Here is a 20,870-nt window from a genome sequence, read left to right as displayed (position 1 = left end):
CAACATTTTGGATTTTGACCAATGGCAAAATGGATAACAGAAAAAAAATGTGTTTTTTTTTTTGTTTTAGCTTCACAGCAGAAATTTTGTTTATTGTTTTACTTTTTTATTTTATTTTTTTTACAAACTGTCATATTATAAAGCGAGTAACAATGTACGAAGAAACTATATAGTTCTATAACAAATTTAAACAAAATGGTGATAATAATAATCATTTTCATTGATAGTTATATAAATAGTACATTAAACATAATACAATATTAAAAAAATCATATTAACGAGAATCTTATTAGTTTATCACGTCGAAAAGATAATCACAATGGTATGTATAAATATGTATGAGTCGTCGGTTACAAGTGAAACTCTATCGAGGAACAAAATAATGGTTTTCAGTTGAGAGGGCACCTGTTGAAAAAACAGTGCTGAGGTCAAGAATAATTAAATATCAATGGACATTTCTAAAACACGATATATTTTATTTATATTGAAAGCCGACGATTTGATCACGGTTTTCTATAACCTAACACTTGACCAGAGACGCTCAAAGAATATAAATATACGGACAAATATTGTTATACTAGATAGTTGCTAACAAGACGATTATTTAGTTTGAAAAGATGGAATCGTCAACGGAACACGGCCGCATCATAGGGTTCTTAAAGTCCTTATTTTTTAAAGCCACTTAATTCTACAAGTTAAAAATGTACTTACAGTTTAACTAACTCGCCCACACGAACACAAGGAGATCATAATGATCTGATCGTTAATATTATTAGTTCATTCATGTACCAGTCATCAGTAAAGGATGAAATACTTTTTATAAAATGCCTTCTACTCCGCTATGGCGACCGCCGTAAAATTATTTTATCAATTGCGCAGCTGGTCAAGTCATAGTAAATTTATACACGAAATAACAATCCGGATAAAAATGGTAAAATTGTTGATACGGTAACGACAGAACAAATGCCACTAGCAAATAGTTCATAGCATAATCAACACGTTAATAACAATATGTTATATTATATTCAATATATCACAATAAGAGAAAAATGTCTTATAAAGTGATGTTTCAAGCAATAATTATTTGTTTGAAGATTAGTAATTATTTTTTGATACAATTATTGTTTAACTATTTATGACACGAACATAGAAACAAAGAAATGTTCCTAAAATTTACTAAGTTAAAAGTGAGTACGTTACTACTGTTAGGGAGAAATTGTCCTGTAAATATTAGTGCATATTATAGTGTGATCATTTAATTTAAATCAATGCTTATACAATTGTTCATTCTAAACAGTTGTATCTCAAAAAGTTAACTTTGAATAGGTTTTCTACTTTAAACGATTATGAATAGTTTCTCTGACAACATTTATGCACATTCACTTGTAACAAGCGAGAATTCATTTAAGGAAAAATATATTAAATTTGTTCAAATGTTTCATGTATTTTACTTTTTTTTTTAATTATTGCTTTAACCGAAAAATAATGCTGTACGAATAAATAAAAACTTCAAATGTTCATGGGATACTTAATGTATTAACCAGGTCAATAGAAACTAAATTTTCATTTTTTTAATTTTAAAATTTGCTTCTTGTTTATTTGTATCATGACATAATTACCTTATTATCGGGTCGTTATAATACAGGAAAATGGTGAAACTTCGGCAGGCACACACTAAATGATTCCGCAATTGCATATTATGTTTTTTTAAATCGGTAGCTAACGGCTGATTTCTATGTTCAGTCGTCATCGACATATTCGATCACAGTCGTCTGTACACATTGGTTATAACCACTGCAAGTTAACTTGGTAGTAAATGGTTTACAAAGTCAAGTAACTGGGGACCCGTTAAGGGTAAGACTAGCCTTATTGTTCTTGGCTTGAATAGAACCGCCGAATGAGATGCATGCGCGCTCAAGGACTAAGCGATTAGACCATAATATAAAAAAAAATCTTAATAACAAATAATCAAATTGTATGGGAGAGGAATATTGATGTTTCAACAGAAATTGACAATTTTTACATTAAGAGATGCATACAATGCATTTTATTTTCACTGATAAAAAAATTGGATTTAATGAAAATATTACAATCAGCAAGGTACCTTTAAATCATGCAAATGAGTAATCGAATCGACAGATGTTTTTGGTTGCACAGTGCACTTGGCCATTGAAACTCAAGCGCGTGGTTGGATTTATTTAGCCAAATCGGCGGTTCTAGTGGTGATAGTGGATTAATATTTTCAGTAACACTAATATAACACTAACATACAAGATAGCAAATATTTGTGAGTATTATTAATAGTCAGATTTTTAATCTAATTTTAATTTAATGATTTTTATACATTTTAATTGCCTACAATGCATCTACAATTCGTGTAGGACATATAGGTACAATAATAATAAATAACAACGTTATGAGTTTTGAAACTTAATTAACGGTATTACTTAATACGAAAGAAAACCTGAAAGTTAAATAATATATTGTTATTTAAACAAACGTCTGCGGTATCACTGAAGGACCGTGTATCGTTGTATTATAATTTGAGATTTGGTTAGAGAACAACAAATAACTAATACAAATCAGGCGTTCAAGACAGTTCAAGAATAATACAGCATGACTGGATTTTTGACGGGCAGTTGTTCAGGTCGTTTCTTGGGGGTCGCGAATCTCGGGTTGAACGGTCCCAGAGCGGCCTCGTTAGTGGACGACGGTTGGCGACTGCGTTGATTGTTGGCCGGTCGAAAAAGCAACCGGTTGAGTCGAGTGGGCGTGTACGGTTGTCGGGCGTCGTCACCGCGGTCGCTGTGGCCACCACCGCGGCCGCCGCCGCAACCGAACCCGCATCCGACGAAAACGTCGTTGCCGTCGTCGTCGTCGTCGTCTTCCGGGTTCCAGCACGGACACGGACGAAGTGTATGACGGTTGAGCCACCAGTACGCCAACGGGTTAACGACCGAGTGCGTATGGCCGAACAGCAACGCGGCCACCGTAGCCAACCGCACTGGCCACCGGTAGTTGGAATATATCAGTGCAGTGGCGTACGGCATCCAGCAGGCGACGAATACGCCGGCCAGTGCCAACAACACCTTGGCCAGTCGCTTCCTGCTTCGCGCCGTCGGCGTCGGGCACGCGGGAGCCGGTTTTTTCGTGTCAGCTTGGTTGGTGGCAACCGTGGTCGCAGTCTGCACGGCCGTCTTCACCCCTTCGTTGGCCGCCTGCGGATAAACACAGCCATGGCGCTGATTAGAAAAACATTAATTTTAGTTAAAAGCTATATATTTATGACTTATGAGAGTTATTTCTTGCGAATTAACTCATCTAAATCCGTTAAAGACTTTTTCATTAAGAAGGCGTCGCACCGCCCATTTTTTGAGGAGCAAAGTATAGGCAATTTTTTACAAAATCTTAATTTAAAGGTTAAACTGTGATGTGTAATTATTAGTTCAATAACTAGGACTCTATATGGTAGTTAATTTATTTTTTGGACTATCACAGCATCCTTGAAAGCGATTTAAAAATGTTTTTTCATCTCAACTTGTTTAAGCAGACTGAAAATAACTCGCCTAATTTTGGATTAAGAGTAAAAGCACACATTATAAAATTAAAAGAGAACAATATTTCAGAGGGCACACGGTGCGTTGTTTTCATTATTCTAAGTATAACGCTCAATACATAGTTTAGAAATAACGACTATTTTAACTTTTTTAAACGACTGTAACTTTTCAAAAAATGATTTTTTTTTTTAAAAATGCACCGTCTTACCCTCCGGAATATTGTTTTATTTTAATTTTATAATGGGTGGGTGCTTTTACTCTAAAACCAAAACTAAGCAAGTTATTTTCAGTCTGCTTAAACATGTTTTTACCACTGAAAATCACCGGTGAGACGCCCTCTTAAACGTGTAGAACGTCTGACATAAAAAAAGCTAATAAACCAGATTAAGTTAGGAAATTTGTAAAATATATTTTCTTACATATTCCCACATTAATCATATTTTATTATTAACTTCTGGATTTCGGTTTAAGGTAAGATATTCAAAAAATGATAATAGCATAATATAATATTTGCTGATAAGACTTAATTTAACAGGATTAGAGATTTCTATCAGTAAAATTTCAAAATAGCACAACTCGGGAGATCTATACCATCATTATATTACTATTATGGAGAAATAAATACATATAAACGTTGCCAAAGATAATTCATTGTCCAAAAAACTAATAGTTTATAAACTCGGCTTTCGGTTATCAGATAGTTACACATTTTGTTTTACTCCTGCTAACGGTCATGTGAGGGAATTGGCCGTTAGAAGTGTCGAGTGTACAGTTTTTAAGTAAATAACTAAAGATAATGTAAGGACGGAGATTTTTGTAATGTTCATTACCCACTCTTATTTTTATTATTAATAGAGACGTTAGCGGTGGCCCCGGTTACTACGGATCACAACCTTGACCCCATGCCTCGGGCAATAACTGCAACGTTATTAGTGCAAAGTGTATTAAATTAGTACGCGTTTAATACATTTATAATACGATTGATATCACGACGAAAACAAAATTAGAACACTATATTGACTAACAAAATAGCCAATAGCCATAAGTGTATTCATAGATGGTCAGTTGACTTTTCTAGCATCACTACATAGTGTGATTATACAAAAATTATACCATAATATACGTCAAGAAAAATATACAAGTAACCGAATGTCCATTAATATTATCGAAGGACCTTGCCTAACACTTATAATAATTTACCGAATTTTTATTGTAGTTATTAATGCACGTTGTTTGTAGCCATCGTTTAAAACCATTTAATGTCACAAGAACAAACAAATTGCGATTAGATGTATCGTTAACTGTTTGTCGGAAGCAGGAAACATCCACAGGCAATAATATAATGTCAACATCAGTTTACTGTTTGCCTACATGGCATATTATGAAAAGCTTCGAACAAGAATCAAGTTTTGCTTATGACAATAACATAATATATTAAAACACTCCATTAATCTTTACAATTCAAACAACAATTCTAATATAGATTTACATAATAGTATTCCGGTTACGAGTCTAACTAACTGAACTCCTGGTATTTGATCCATAGTTTTTAGTGAACACAATGGCATCAAGATACTTTCCAATGTAACGAATACATGTACACTCGGTAAATGCTTTTGGTGAAAAATGTTTTCAATAATTACCTTTGACTGGCCCGTAGTGCTCTTTTGTATGGACGCCACCAGAATGACTTGCTTTGATTCGGCCGTCATGAGTGGCATAGGCAGAGGCAGCTGGCCACGGGCCGCGGCCGCCTTTAGCGAAGTTATATACAGCGTCCTGCTGACGGCCCGCTGGCTGAAGGCCACTGCGGCCCACGGTACGACGAACACGATGACTACGTACGCCGTTTCGTAGTACCGCGTCAACCGCATGTCGGCCAACAGCCGGTACGCCGGCCGCACGAACCGCGGCACGGATACGGCCACGGCCACCGTCCACGCGGTTACCACGCCGGACACCAGATACGCCACGTGCTTGTTCCGGTGCAGTCGGTTGTGTCGCGGGTGCTGGATAGACGCATAACGGTCAATCGACTGCGTCATCAGACTTAATGTGCTCGCCGCCACTGGAACATACTGTTAACACACACACAAAAAAGTTAAAAAATCAAAGTATAAGTATACGACGTTATCCTCCTCCGTAAATTATTTGCATTGGCTTAAGTTTATGGACTTCTGTGCGTTCAACAGAATTACATTATTTTAAGTAAGACCACAGGACAAAGGTGTTATGAACAAACATTAAGTTGTTAATTAAATATTACGAACAGTAACTATTTATTGTTTAAACCGTTTAAGACACAAAATCGGTAATTTTTATGAAAGAAATAAGCCTTTTAAACAAATTTCTATATATGACTGAATGGTCATCTGTATTGACTGACTATACATTAGTTGTAATTGTATATTTATCAACTACATTTTAATCTTTATACTAGGTATGATACAAATATTTTATGGAATTTAAGAAACCGTTAAGAGGGCGGGCTGTATAATATAACTTAAAGATACAAAACACACTCGCCATAAATAACAATTTTATTGACGACAACAACTCAGTAATTATGTAAAGCATGGCCGTTTTCCACATCATTTTATAATTAAATACACTTTTTAGATTTAAACACTCGCCTAAGCTTTCAGGTCATGGACATGGCTTTATTTAGTGACAAACTATTTAACATTAAAATCGTCTTTTGACAGAAAAATATTTAATTTTTACATTTTTAACCGATTTATTTTGGTTATTATGAAGCCAATTTTGTTTTTTGGAAATTTTGAAAATGCCTTAAGAACTTATTACTTATTGTTTATCTTCAGGCTCATGTAGTCGACTTGTCTACTTGTTCATTTTACATTAACATAATATACGTCACATCATACATATTTATATTATAATTTATAATCCCGATTGAAACTTTCTAGCTGAACTCGAGTTCGTTTGAATTAAAAAAAAAACAGTAATAACATTAATCGCTACACCGTGCCTTATACATATTTTTTAAAATAGGTTTCCTAAAATTGTTTTATCTGAAATAAAAACACCTATATGATAAGACTATTCTATTTTTTAAAGTCAACACTTTGGTTGGTGGTTAAATCAGAAATTAAAACTATGTTGTATACTATTATTTAGATAATTAGTTAAAAAAACTAAAATTAATTTTTTTTTTACCTCGAAATATTTTATATGTTATCGCTAATCAAAAAGTCCTACACCGAACGACTTAATTTTTTTTAAGAATTTTTCTTTTAAAACCACAGTAGTTTAATTTATAATTTTCAACTTAATCACACTGCCGTCTGACACAGACTCGGGCCGGAGAACCGCTCTATAGTATAAAGGTCTGTAATACACAGTGTAAACTTTTCAAGAAGCGTGGGCTGTAAAATTCCAAAAATCATCGTTTCGTAAACCCCAAACCCTAACGACCTTAACCATATTATGTGCGCTGAGATAATATTCAATTACTTAGAGACCGGGTAAAATAATTCTAGACGTGGCCGAGACTGTGCGAAATTTCATACACTCCCATTGGTCAGGTCCGGTCAATAAGCTTATACGCAGACAACTGGTGACTGAATTACACCATTCATTAGGGCGAACTCACATAAGACGGCTTAAATGGTGTTACCCACGGAGAGACATACTGTTACTGTATATAGTGTCATACTTATTTTCTTTCGCTAAAGCTATTTGAGTGTCCGCGACATTGTCGCAATTCAGTTGAATCGGTAGGCCCATTAAGCTGACTAGTGGCATTACACCAAAAGCACCTCCTCGCCACGGTCGATAAACCCAATACCTTTAAACGATTTTTGTAATTTATTTTCGACCCTATTGAAACGGCAACTGCCTGTACAACTCGAGGTACTCGATCGCTATTACTAACTGCCAAGCTCCACTATATATATATATATGTAAGTTCAGCGACCGTGTAAACTTAACGTATTGGAGTAAAATAGTATTGCACGGTTATTATTCGGTAGGTACACGATGGGATTTTCGTGGTGACTTGGAGTTTTTCAATTTCGATCATTTCTGCTGACAATATGCGACGTCCTCGGGGGGGATTGAAAAGAAGTTATAATAGCAAAAATATACTACAATACCTTGTGTCCCGTGAAAAGAGAATACCGGGTGATTCTAACGCTCTGCAGTTTTTTTCTCGAAATAATTTATATTTTGTAGTTTTTATAAAATTGAAAACATTTTTGCTTATGCTAATTACATATTCAATCTTTTATTATTATTGGTAACTTTTGAGCTTAAACAAATTTTAAAACTAAAATGGTAACGTAGATATTTTTTAATAACTTTTTAAGTTAAGAATCTCTCTCTCTCTCTCTGTTTAGTTAAGAATAATTTTCTGACAATTTTGTTTGGTCGATAACCAGTTTTGAATAAATATTATGTAATGTTAATCTTCGTTAGCTGTTATCATAGGCATTACTTATACTACGCATGTGGTCAAGTAAATAGTAAATAGAAGATACTAATAAAAATTAAACTTTACAGTATCTGATCATGTTAACTGTAAAAAAATAACTGTAACTAATAAAAACTTATTCGAATAAAGAATAAATAATCATACCATCATAGATTTGTATTTATATACTTTATAAGTAATTTATATTATATTTACACTAAATTGTGTTTTAAACAAAAATACTCGAAAACCACACTTGCAAATTATTCGAATAATTTTCATTATACTATTGAGATGATTATTTAGATAATGTTTTATTAGAAGAATGCACAACTTTGTTTGTAGTATTGTTAGTTTCTTGTTCGATGAGTACAAAATATAATTATGGGAGTTTCCCGAGTGCGTCCCGTTTAAAGTTTTTACATTTTTTCATAGCCCGAACGCGTCCTCTTGTCTTATATTGAACGCATTGTCAATTTCAACCTTTTTCATTGTACTGTCGAATCAAAATCGGAAAACCAAAACCATAATAACAGCTGTTTTCGCGCGTTAATTGCTTAAAAACGAGGTATTTGACAACCGGCAAAGTGCTTTAGCCCGAGAACTTAAGAAGTATAAGTGCAGGAAGAGGCGACGATAAATACAGAGGAGAACAGCTGTAGGTGACGGGACAATGTGTACAGAGAACCTACAAGGTTGGGCACGGAAGAGAATATTTTTTATTTCCGACTGTTTTAACGAGATTACGCTGTTGTCTGTCAACCGGCCCCGGTTTGTGTTATATCGCACGGAAGGGATCAACGCAGCCGCTGCTCCAATGGGAAATGATCCTAATTAATCACAATGCATCACGACAGCCAAGGTTCTGCTGGAAAAAGTATATTACACAGTTGATGCCGAATTCTATTTTATACGTCCATTAGCACGTCCGAATGAGTTGTAATTCGCAAACGAATTTTGCCTGCTTCGGGCCGTCGTGCCCTGGATATGCTGTTCAACTGTATAATCCAATATACAACATGTAGAAACTTAATTAGATAACAACAAGGGCCATGGTGTTCATATCGATTACCATATTTTATATAGATATAAATTTGATATCGATTTCGATTCAAACGCACTGTTAAACGTCTACTCAATGACAATCAAACAGCTTCGTAGAGAGTGTTGCTGGTGTTTTGCATAGTTTAGATTGACACCAATTACTGATTTCGCAAGAATGTCGGTGAATCCAATTAGCGAATACTGTTTTCCTTTCGCTGTTATTTATCATCCGAAAACAATAATACAATGTAAATGTAGACAAAATTTATAATATGCACAATATATACATATACCGTAAAGATTACAGTGAAAATAGGTTGTCGACGGTGGAAAATTTTTATCCGCATAACACTTCCTGCCAGTGTAATTTGCGTTTGACGTTGTTTTTCTCTTCCTGAATGGAATTTTTACTTGTCACTAAAAAGTTTCTGATACCTAATTTATTGTACGGTCGGTTTTGAGTAGTTAAATGAAACGATGGGTATGCCGTGTGATTTAGACCAGCAATAATATTATAATATAATAAAGCATAATATGAACAGTCAAACGAAAAACTGTCACTATAAAAATATATGTTCGGCATAGCGATTTTAAATTAGCTTGAAATTTTCCAAAATTGTTTGTTATTTTCTGTTTTCGTCGTTTTGAGAATATCATTACAATTCCAATGCAATGCGCTGCGTTTCCGTTTTTATCCATTATAAACGCCGCTTGAGAACATTGAAATTCTTATAATATTGCATAGACCTATTTATATAGTAATTTTTTTAGTAGATTTTATAACATCATTTTTAGCAATTATACATTTATATAATATTGTCTGAAGTACTTTAAATTTAAAATTATATTAATATATAACTGAAAATTATGCTGCAAATAATTAATAAGGAATTAACCGGTATAAAAATAAAATAAATGATTTTATTCGTTTTAAAAACCACAACAAGCAAATGGATACATATCATCGAAAATACTTTAAAGTTATACTTGGTGTTTACCATTTATAGTTATAAGTTTGACTTTATAAAAAAAAAATATAAACACTGTATCAAAATACTCAGCGACAAAACTTGTACACCGTTTTATAAAAGCATACTATAATATTATTTTCGTGATGATTTTTGTTTGCTAAAAAAATGTATTATTTACAATTATTCGAATTTCGTATAAAAGTTTTCGAATTTCAACTGCTACGGCCAAATTGAGTTTTATAGAAAAATAAGCAGAGTAAATATCTAATAAACGTTTTGCAGTGTTGGCTTTTTGAAGCGAATAAACGCGAAAATGAAACTAAGCCGGAACGGATTACTTGAAAGTAATGAGTTTTTTTTTAAACAGTTTATATTTTTTGTCAATTATTTTGGACGCTTGATTTTCATGATCTTTTTTTTTTATGGAAGATTTACCCAGTCGAGTTACCTTAGTTACATTAGTCGAGTTACTGTCACGATTAACTCACGAGTTAATGAGAATTTTTTGAATATCTTGTTAGTTTAGTTAAAACCATAATAACCGATAACGTGTAAACATTTAGAATAATAATAATGTCACTAAATACAATTATACTGTTAAAAAAAACATTATAAGTAATTCCAATCATTAGCTGAGATAATTTAAAAAACTAACAATAAACTTCTTCGATCAACTGAAGAACGCTAATGGAGCACAGTTCTACAATCTTGGTGATCAGCCCACTAGACGAAGACTAAAACGCCCACATGATTACATTTTAAGTTTATAAACATATTGTCATTATTTATCTCATTCTTTATACTTTGAAATTGAACTTTTTATCTTATATATTTTGTAAATAACACTAGGCATGTTTCAGTAGTTTAAGTGACTTTGTTATCCAACGTACTATATGTTTTCATTTCTTTTTCTTTTTATTGTAAAAAGTGATCATATTTAAAACCGCCAAATCTTTATTGTAAGTTAACTCTAAGTTTAGATGGCGCTAAGCCAGGAAAACTTAAAAATAAAAAATAAAAAAATAATCGTGCTGTGATATTCAGTATCTGTGCAAAGCAGAAGTATAATAGAGATACATTTTTCCAGAACGCGTTTAAATTAGTTACTCGATAACGATTTGCTACTTGCAGTTGGTTGTCTACCTCTTTACTTTTATTTAATATAAAATTATAGTTGATAATATAGCGAACATTATTTTTGAATTTATTAAGAAAAAAAATCAATTGATTTTTATAGGGTATGCAGTTATTGGCCTTACACTGAAAATACTTTTAAAATAAACATAGCGTAACAATACTTATGGCATATGAAATAGTATGACTTAGATTACACATCTTGGCATTACTGTAACGTTATTTAAGTTTGTAAGTTAGTTTACAAAATATGGTTAATATCGCTCTTTTCCAATTTCTTTATAAATACAAGAGAGTCTTTAATCTTTTACAATAATATTCGAAACTGACGAGACTTGAATGCGATTTTTTGTATTTTGTAAATAATTCGTTCAGGGCAGAATATAGGCTAGAATAACAGTCAAATATTAAAAATCAAAGTAAAAAATACCGCGAAGTCGGGAATTGAACTCGGACTTCCGTTTGTCCACTTTGCCTACAGCCATAATATTAATATTATGTACGCTACACACCTAAGCTCTCTCCTAAGTGTCTACCTTCCCCTGTAACAAACCATGACGGGAGAGGGAGGAACAAGTTTTTTTGGTTGAAGAGCACAAGAAGGGGGACGGCGATTTCTTTTTTTGCTCTCCGACGCCTAGAACAAGCCGGCGTCTTTCCCGTAATGCTGGTGTGTTGGGTGGAAGTGGTGGGGTACTAAAACATAATTACAACCCGTGTGTAACCGGATACTGACTGCTAGGGTAATACACGGTGAATCATTGAGGATAAGACATTTACTATAGTAAAAAAAAAATACTAAGTATTTACTTTTTTTAGTATTTTCCAGAGCTGTATTGACTTTTGAAACTCTGAATGGTAAAGCTTACATTTTAATTAACTTTTTTAATTAAAAATAATTTGCTGAAAATGTTGAATGGTCTATCGACATGTCTATTGGACTTGTTTTGGAATTACCTTTAAATTTATTAAAGTTAAAAACTTAGGACGGTATAATGGTAGTATTATATTTATCTGCGCGAGTTACTCTACCAACAGTTTATCTCTTGTTGTAGTCATTAGCGTGAATGGATTCATAGTATAACATAACTCTTCAGTATTACCGTATTGCCTGCGTAGCTTTTTGTGCGGCCGAGCATTCCCAGGGAACGTACATTAAGACAAGATGCGTGCATTTATAAGTAATTGCTGTAAGTGTACTTTAAGTGCATTCATTAATTCACGTTTGTTGAAACCGAGCATCGGACTCTCCGTTTCGCCTTAACCAAACATATAACCGCCTATCCCTAATACGCAAACAATCGTTTTGCGTTATAACGTGACTAACACATTAATTGTATGTGTGAAGAGAAGCTAAAAGAAACTTTGTTTTTGAATAATAGTTTGTCGATTACAAGTTACACCTTTGGAGCTCTGGATGACAACTACCGTAAAATTAGATTCAACTAAGTACATACAGAATACTGCATTGGAAAATTAATTTTAATTCTTCTAATTTTTTTTTACCAAACCACAGCTTAGATGATTAGGGTTAACCAGCTTAAGGTTAAAAAATATTAAGACTTGCGCAAGTTTTTGTATAAAAGCACAATTAATTTAAAAAATACTTACATATGTGTATATGGTTAAAGTTAATTAGTAATGAGCACACTGTGTGGTTCGTATAAATGTACTAAATACTTAATTGCATACAGCATATCTTTATCGGTATACTTGTATCTTTATTTATAAACTTTCAAAAGTACGGACTTGAGGCCAATTGATTTGATCACAGAACGATAAGCATTAGCGGCTGTGTGAATTCCGAGTTTTTTATTTTATTTTACAATTTTCAAATGCTCGCATAATCGATTGACGTGACTGAACGATACAATAATAATCGTATTGATAGGTTATTTAATACTTACATTGAAACTATTGTTTTTTTAGCCTTTATTAAAACAATGTAAAATATTGAAATTATTAGAGCGTAATGCTTGTGATTGTATTATAATAAAAGTGCCTTCTGCACGACCCTGGTAGAGAATAGGTATTTTTTTTTTTTAATTTATTCAAGCTTCGGAAACTTAGGCCATTAGCTGTAGAATAGCTATTACAACAGGTAGTAAAAATACCACCGGGACAAAAGGATAACGTTACCGTGTAAGAAGTGAAAAGTAATATTAACCTTTTCCGTTTAACAGGGTCTTCGTATTCAGGGGGGGGGGGGGAATGAGCCCCGTCAATACCTATAAACGGTAAAAAAACTCAGGAATTATTTATTAAAAATATGGTTATTTTATTTTATATATAAGGGAATTATATAAAAATATATATAGATTACCTCTATTTGTCTTACTTTAGTTACCCAATACAATTACCCTCTAAGTTAATTATTTTAACTTGTACGATAAAAAGTATTTTTGATCATTATTTTGAGTATAGTAAAACATTTAGAACTTGTTTACTTCGTGCATCTATTTCTATGATAAAATAACTGTCTCGTAAAAATTCTGACAACCCTGTGTAACGACTGTTTGTTTTGTTAAGCCCTCGCGCCTACTTTCTTCAAGGTTTTACGTTTGATTATAAGCTTTAAAAGTAAAACCCTAAGAACAATTCGTTTTTTGTAGAAAATAAAACAAAAGTCAATTACGCTTTGACAGTGCAGCTTTGCGTGGATTTCAAATAAACTTAAAACCAATTGAACAAAACAAAACGGTGTCCAATGTAGTCACACTCGTTCTGTCATTTTGTGTATAATGTATTATTATTTTATTAGTATATAAGTATATATGAAAAAAAAGTAGGTATATACTTAGGTAGAAAAGTAAATTTTACTCTTGTTCGTTTTACTAATCTGAATAATAATTATAATAAGAAATAAGAATAAATAATTACTACTCCGGTACAATTGGTTCGATTTGCCATTATTCTATACCGGGTATTGTTCTTATCATTTGTTAGTATCCTTGAGATCATAGTCAAAATGAATAATATAAGAAAAACATTATTATTCAGTTTTGTATGATTGTTCAATAACGTTTATGTTAAAATGTCTACGTATCGTACTATATAACATCACATATATAATATAAAATACCATATATGTGGCATGAAATATCCTCGAGACTTAAGTATCAATGAACATGACGTGTATAAACGGCTTAGGATATTATATTATTCTATCGAAGCGGCAACAACACCCAAAAGCGTGTTTTTCATTTTGTTATTGTTGTTATCAACCTATAGATGTATGTAATTTTCCAATCGAAACTTACACACAACCTACACCTATCAAAATATTTTCCAACCCACCGGTTAATATGATTACGACGGAGAAAAACAAACGTTCACTCGACCAACAAATATTAAATAACACATTTTACAAATCAATTTTTTTTTTTATCAAGTTCAAAATTATTTTTCGCACACCATGTAAACTTTTTTTTTATTCTGTATCAAAATGTAATTCAATCTTTATAGTAATGTATTTTTTTTTTTAAAGTGGCCCACTCAACATCTTATAGGGTTTAATATCTAATATTATATTAACATGAATTTCAATTTTCCAATTTTTATACCTCCAATTATTACATTAAACGACTCAATCAAATAGTTTATAATATAAGTGATAACAATCAAATAATTAGTTAACTATTGAGTACTTAACGGCGGTAAACTGCTGATAGAACTAATATTCATGTGACGTAGAACGTTTAAATTGAATCCAGCTGACAACATAATAGTGTATAATATAGATATATCACATGTAAACACTTTAAATGACATATATGTTTTAGTAACTTTATTTGGGTTAATTCCGAATTAGAATATAGCAAGACCATTTTAGTATTTTAAATGTTTAGTACTTTTTTTAGTTAACAAAGCGTATTATAAAACAAAACATGTGGCCTGTCCTTGGTTTTTACTTTTCCAAAAAGTATGGTCTGTTGGTAGATGTAAGATAATACTATTACTTACATACAGATAAGCAATCTTTTACATTTGATTTAAAAGATAAACCGTATTTAAGGCTATTCTGAGGTATTCGTATAACATAATATTTCATACAACATTGTTTTCTGCGTAAGCCGTTTCTCTTATATTGTTTGCCACAGGCACCCTTCACTATCGGGATGCCAGAATTCGCCGCTTGAATTCAAAGCAAATATTTAATGAAGATTGCGAATCCTCGGAGTTCTCGCTTCGAGGAAGACTCCGCAGTTTATATTTTACGAATGTTTCATTTAAAAATATTTTGGTTTCGTAGGTACTAAATTTAAAAAAAAACGCGTTGAATGTAATTGGAAAAATAAGAATCGCGCAAACACATTTTGAGCGATCAATTCGCTCATTTAAAATATGTATTTGAAGGAATCGCCGAGTTTATATAGTATATAGGTCCTTTATAACTCCGAGGGTATTCTCTTTTAAAAACAGATCTACCGAAAGTTCACTGTTGAGAGGACCGGAAGATTTTCAAAGTCGTCTACAAAGCTTATGAAACAACGTAGGGTCGGTTAATAAAGCGCTTAGTCGGGACGCCTTACTTAGTAGAGATGACTGCGGGGTAATTTCAAAGTGGAAATACTACGGCTTTTAGGATTTCACAATAGCCTGCTTGATTGCGTAAAAGCGTTTGGTCTATTATGTGTAACAAAAAAATGAGAAGTACTCAACACCGTAAAAGCGCGACCACACAATAATTCTCGGTTGGGTTTTCACTGAACATTCATTCGATCACGTTACCCTACGCTTTTTAATACTTAATTACTTAAACTAATAAATAATCATGAAAATATATTATATTCGTGCTCGCATAACAGATAATATGCTAGAAATCTCTTAGATAACGGTCTTGATTTGTTGAATATTGAGTCGACAATAATTAAAAATTAAGAATATTAACACTGGCACGTACCAGACCAAGAAACATAATTTATTTAGAACTTTAAGTAGGTACATAAAAGTTTGACAGTTTTTAATTCGATTAACAAGTAATACATTATTATTAGAATAATTTAAGTACTGCCATAAAACAAAAAAAAAAAACCATATACAAAAGCAAACCGAAGATTCACCGATTTTACACACCATTGGCACTTAATATCTCTATAAATATTTATAACTCAAATACATTTTACTAATTTTTTTTCGATTTTGAACAGCTTTAACAAATTTTTGTCAATGAGAACAATGCAAATTAGTAAAGAAATGAATATTTAAATCCTTATCCATAAAAATTATACTTAATTTCGGCAACAATGTTGTGTCTTCAGCGCTAACGACAGACTGACCAATTATCTGCTTCAATAATCTTTGTTATAATATAGTTTACATTGTATAGCAAGTCGACTATTAAAGTACGTATTAGTTATTTAGTATTAGGGTGAATACTACTAGGGTTGATGCCTGTCTATAATAATTTGTCACCGTAGTTACTCATATATCGTAAATAACAATATAATGAAAATATTTTTTCGGATACCTATTGACTGTTGATTCACTCAAACATAGCAACCTAAAAATTGATTACGCACAAAGTATAATATTTCTTGTTTTTTTTTTGTTTTTCCATAATAAAAAAAAAGTTTTACTACAGATTTTTAAGAAAGTATAATATATTTTAGCCTCACATAAAATCTACTTTCTCAATACAATACCTTTTAGGTAAGATTTCAGGTCTAAATAGAGTTGCTATATGAAGAAATCGTTTGAGCTATTTAGAATATACCACGGGACAGACACGTTATTGTAAAAACAATACCTTCTCAGTTATGCATCAAAGCAAAATACATTTTTTTTATAATTGAAATGATTTATTTATTATATTTTCAGCAGGTAAAGCCTAATTACAGCTGTAGCACATGGCGTGATAGAATATTAAAGTAGAATGCATGCAATAATCTAATTATGTTGTTGGAAACAAGCGAGCCAGTTAGTGTAGTCACGACAACGGAGCGGTGACTGTTGCTCCAAAGATGGACTCCGCAATAAGTCCGAAGCATCAGCACAATATTTTAATCCATGAAAGCTTTAACACATTTAATATTTTACTTTACTCATAATTTAAATGTTTAGTTAAAAAAAAAGAGGAGTATTATTGAGCCCTAAACAATACTCAAAAGTCTTTGCTAATTACTGTAAGCAGATCTAATGAATGTACCTACCTACAAACGTATATTTTATTTTGAATATCCAGTATAATTTGTAAATAATTTTGTGATGTTTTCGAGGAAAAAAAGAGTTGAGCTTGATTGAGCTTACTCGAAAAGTGTGCTTGACGTGTACGACGTTTCGAGAAAGAGCCGATTTGAATGATAACCCCGTTTCTAGGTAAAGGATAGGATCAGAAAGGTTTTGTGTAGTTAAAAATATAATCAATTTTGATACACGATTTGCCTAAAGGCAATATCGCGATACCGCGAAAAGAAATGATTACAGAACGAAATTCAAGAATAAGAAATAGTAAAACCCGTATACGAGTTGTTAGAGCCTCAAATTGCTATACCGAAGAGGTCAAAGTAATACGCACACACAAATGGGCAAGGATTTATAGATACATATATATAATGTTTTACTGTATACTTTACCTAGTACTGGCACAGGTATTCATTAAAATAATAACGTGACGATTACGACAGTTTTTGTCCTACCGTTTGCATCGAAAAGTACTCTAATAATTGCGCGTTTACTTTATGGAAATAATCTAAAAACAACCAACCTATCTCACCCAAATTATTTTTAAGTAAAGCAAGTATTTTTCAAATTCACGAACATAAAGCGATGGTTATTTCGTCAAGGTGTACAAAAAAGGCATAATATCAGACGCTAAAAAACAATTAACGGTAGATAAAAATAAAAATTGTAATATCTGGCCTTTGGGAAGTAAATTAAAATGAGAGGAGAATTTCATGGGAAAGGGTTAGTATATGTATTGTCTAGGCACTATATAAGACATATTCACGATTCAATATTATTTGTATCAATAATAATGTCATTATATTATATTTAAAATTATTTTGTAGAGAAAATGCTTCGGTAGTACATATACTAAGATTGGAACGATTTAGCATGGCCCCTGCACAAGGAAAAAATTACAGTATCATGATATTGCGAAGACTTAATGATGTTTTTCCTCATAATTGTTTCTCAGATATAATTTCATAACTTTCAGATTTTCGGAAAAATGCTAAGACACTGGTACTCATTTCATTCTATTCATCTCTATTAGGAGACTGAGACGTTCTATGAAACAAGAATGCAAATATAGTGTGCATGATAAAAATATTTACGGCCTTAAAAATTATCGCAAATAGTAGGTACTCTATAATATTATGGAACCCGTATCTATATTGTGCTTGGATAATCAAAAGTTTTAATTAAAAAAAATTATTATTGTGTACCCTTTTTGTTAACTAATTGTTCTCATAACACCCGGCGGTGACTTTGCACGTTGAAATTCTTAATTTTCGTCAGCGTTAACTGCCGGGCGAGAACGGTCGCGTTTTGACTTCTGGTAGAACTAAGTTTCCTTTGTATTCGGTTAATTAGCAACGTCAATAGTATCGAGAAGGAATATTAAGAAAAAAGTTTTCACTCCAATTTGCATTATTGTTTCGATTATTTCCTGGAGGCGACCAGAGAACTCGAACGTGAGCTTGCGGTACGCTATATAATTAAAAACCGTAATCATGCTCGAAAGAAAAATCAGTTATAGCCAAAGGATATTCTCTTAATTAAAAAGAACCGTGAATTTGCATTTGAAATGTTTACTCGGCGCGAAAACTTGGAAACATTCGTTTCCGTTATTCCGTAACCCGATGTTGTGCGTGACTCGTGTACTTAACCGTTTCACATTTTTCTCGCCTCCAAACAATATCGTTATTGGCCGAACGTAAAGGAAAGATAATAAATACAAAGAAAAAAAAATGCGTCAAGGCTTATAGGCGGTTTCAAAATAGAAAATTAGACACCGCTTCTTCATGTTAATAATGATACATGGTTTACTACGTTTACTAGTTCACTACGATAACCTTGATGTTTTTCCTTTCTTTTTTTTTTTTCAAATAAAATTGCTCTCCAAACTAACAGTATGTATTAATACCGTTACGAAGTTATGCGTTTTATGCAAACTTATAATTAACGTCGTCGGTTTTAATGGATTAAACGCGTCCTTCGGACGGCTATTAACAGCTCAACGTGCCTCCTCATATTGTACTTACACTAGGTACCCGCTAACAATAACAATACTATGATCTACTAAACCGTAGGCTTATTTCCAAGTGTCGCGAATGGTTACTCTGCGAGTCACGATAACTTCTATCTACATTTTAAAACGTAAGCTGTAATATTAGCTGTAAAACCGCATACGGTCAATAATGATAATAATGTTTGCACATTTGACAAACCGTCTGTATCCTTTTAACCGAGACGTGTAATTGCTGATTAATAAATACTGGTTTTCAGTTTGGACGACCGTGTAGTATATTTGTCAGTATATTATGTAGTTATATCTCGTCTAAGTGAATATAGATTACACTTATCTAACTAAAACTTTGGTTTGACATTAATCAACTCTACAAGTTACTCCCGCATTCAGATCGCTTTAAGCAGTAAAGTTTTGAACAATACTTACTGCTATTCACATCCTGGAATCTCATTGTTAGATTCTCAGGCTTTTTATGTAATAAAAACAGATTATAGTACCTTGTTATATTTAACACCATATCAAACCACAAAACAGTGTTTTTTTTAAACGTTCGAAGCTATTTAAAAATAACCAGATGGGCTAGAACAATTCAGCAAAATATATTTATTTTGGTTTGTATTAAAAAATAAAATAATCAATTTTTGTTGTACATGGTTATTAGTGGAAAATATAAATATTAGTACCTAATTTACCATTATTTAATTGCTTTGTTTTTGTTGTTATTTTTTTACCCATGCAGCAGTAATCATTTATTAATATTTGATTAATACTTCACTAAAAAAAGATAGTGTTCTATAATAATGCCAATATATCTTGACAGAAAATCCAATTACACATAAATTATTTTCTCAAGATCGAACAACTATTATACTATTATTATTATAATAAATTATTTAAAAGTCCTTCACCACAAAAACTAATACACTTAGGCGTTAGCGTTTACGCTGAAATCTATTCAGTCTGTTGAGAGCGCTGATTATGATAGTACTGCTATATTTTTTTCGTGGCAAAGAGCTTTATAAATATTTGACTACTTAACTATATTTAACGACAAGTATTCTTTAGGTGTTTCCTAGATGTATATTATCCTTATAACATTTTTTTTTTTTATTCCCTAAACTGCATATTTTATACTATATGAAATATCGACTATATGAAACTATTTTGAAACTTCTGTGTAATATATTATTACAATACTGTTGGTCTAAACTTGTTAATATTATATTTTCGTTTAAAATCTCATCATAATATTATTTTGAAAATACAAAAAAAAAAAAAAAATTGCGCGTGTGCACGTGTTTTTTCAAAACACATATTATGCACTTTGCCCTCTGGGTACTCTAACCGGTGATTTATCGTCTAGATGGTCTTATATGAACGTTCTGTGTTCAAAAAAGTTAGTTTGTTTGAGATTTTTGGAAACGTATTCGTCGGCGCACATCGAGGTCATTATTTAATGAGGCCAAGATTTCAGAAGCACGATATTTAATAACCTAATAGTGTATTTTATATAAATGTTAGAAATTCCATCCGTAGTA

At 32.3% G+C, this 20,870-nt stretch overlaps 1 protein-coding gene across 6 annotated transcripts in view; it reads right to left on the bottom strand.

The window, feature by feature from the left end:
• Nucleotides 1-232: 232 nt before the first annotated feature.
• LOC126835914 (5-hydroxytryptamine receptor 2A) overlaps nucleotides 233-20,870 on the bottom strand; it is an 86,206-nt gene continuing 65,568 nt past the window's right edge. For 4 of the 6 annotated variants that reach the window (XM_050568789.1, XM_050568790.1, XM_050568794.1 and 1 more), the window contains 2 exons: nucleotides 5,201-5,635; nucleotides 233-3,242 (listed from right to left, as the gene is read on the bottom strand). In XM_050568789.1, coding sequence (XP_050424746.1) covers nucleotides 2,601-3,242; nucleotides 5,201-5,635 — 1,077 coding nt within the window. In that variant the 3' untranslated portion in view covers nucleotides 233-2,600. The remainder of the gene's footprint in view (nucleotides 3,243-5,200; nucleotides 5,636-20,870) is intronic. The other 2 variants (XR_007685258.1, XM_050568792.1) reach the window with 2 other exon arrangements.

The sequence above is a fragment of the Adelges cooleyi genome, unplaced genomic scaffold, assembly GCF_023614345.1.
Source record: "Adelges cooleyi isolate 19-005CV unplaced genomic scaffold, UGA_ACOO_1.1 ACOO_flye_CR_arks_rails_tigmint_CR_PRNA_23, whole genome shotgun sequence".
Lineage (NCBI taxonomy): Eukaryota > Metazoa > Arthropoda > Insecta > Hemiptera > Adelgidae > Adelges > Adelges cooleyi.
Note: the sequence above shows the minus strand (reverse complement) of the source record. Positions and strands in the feature narration are given on the sequence as shown.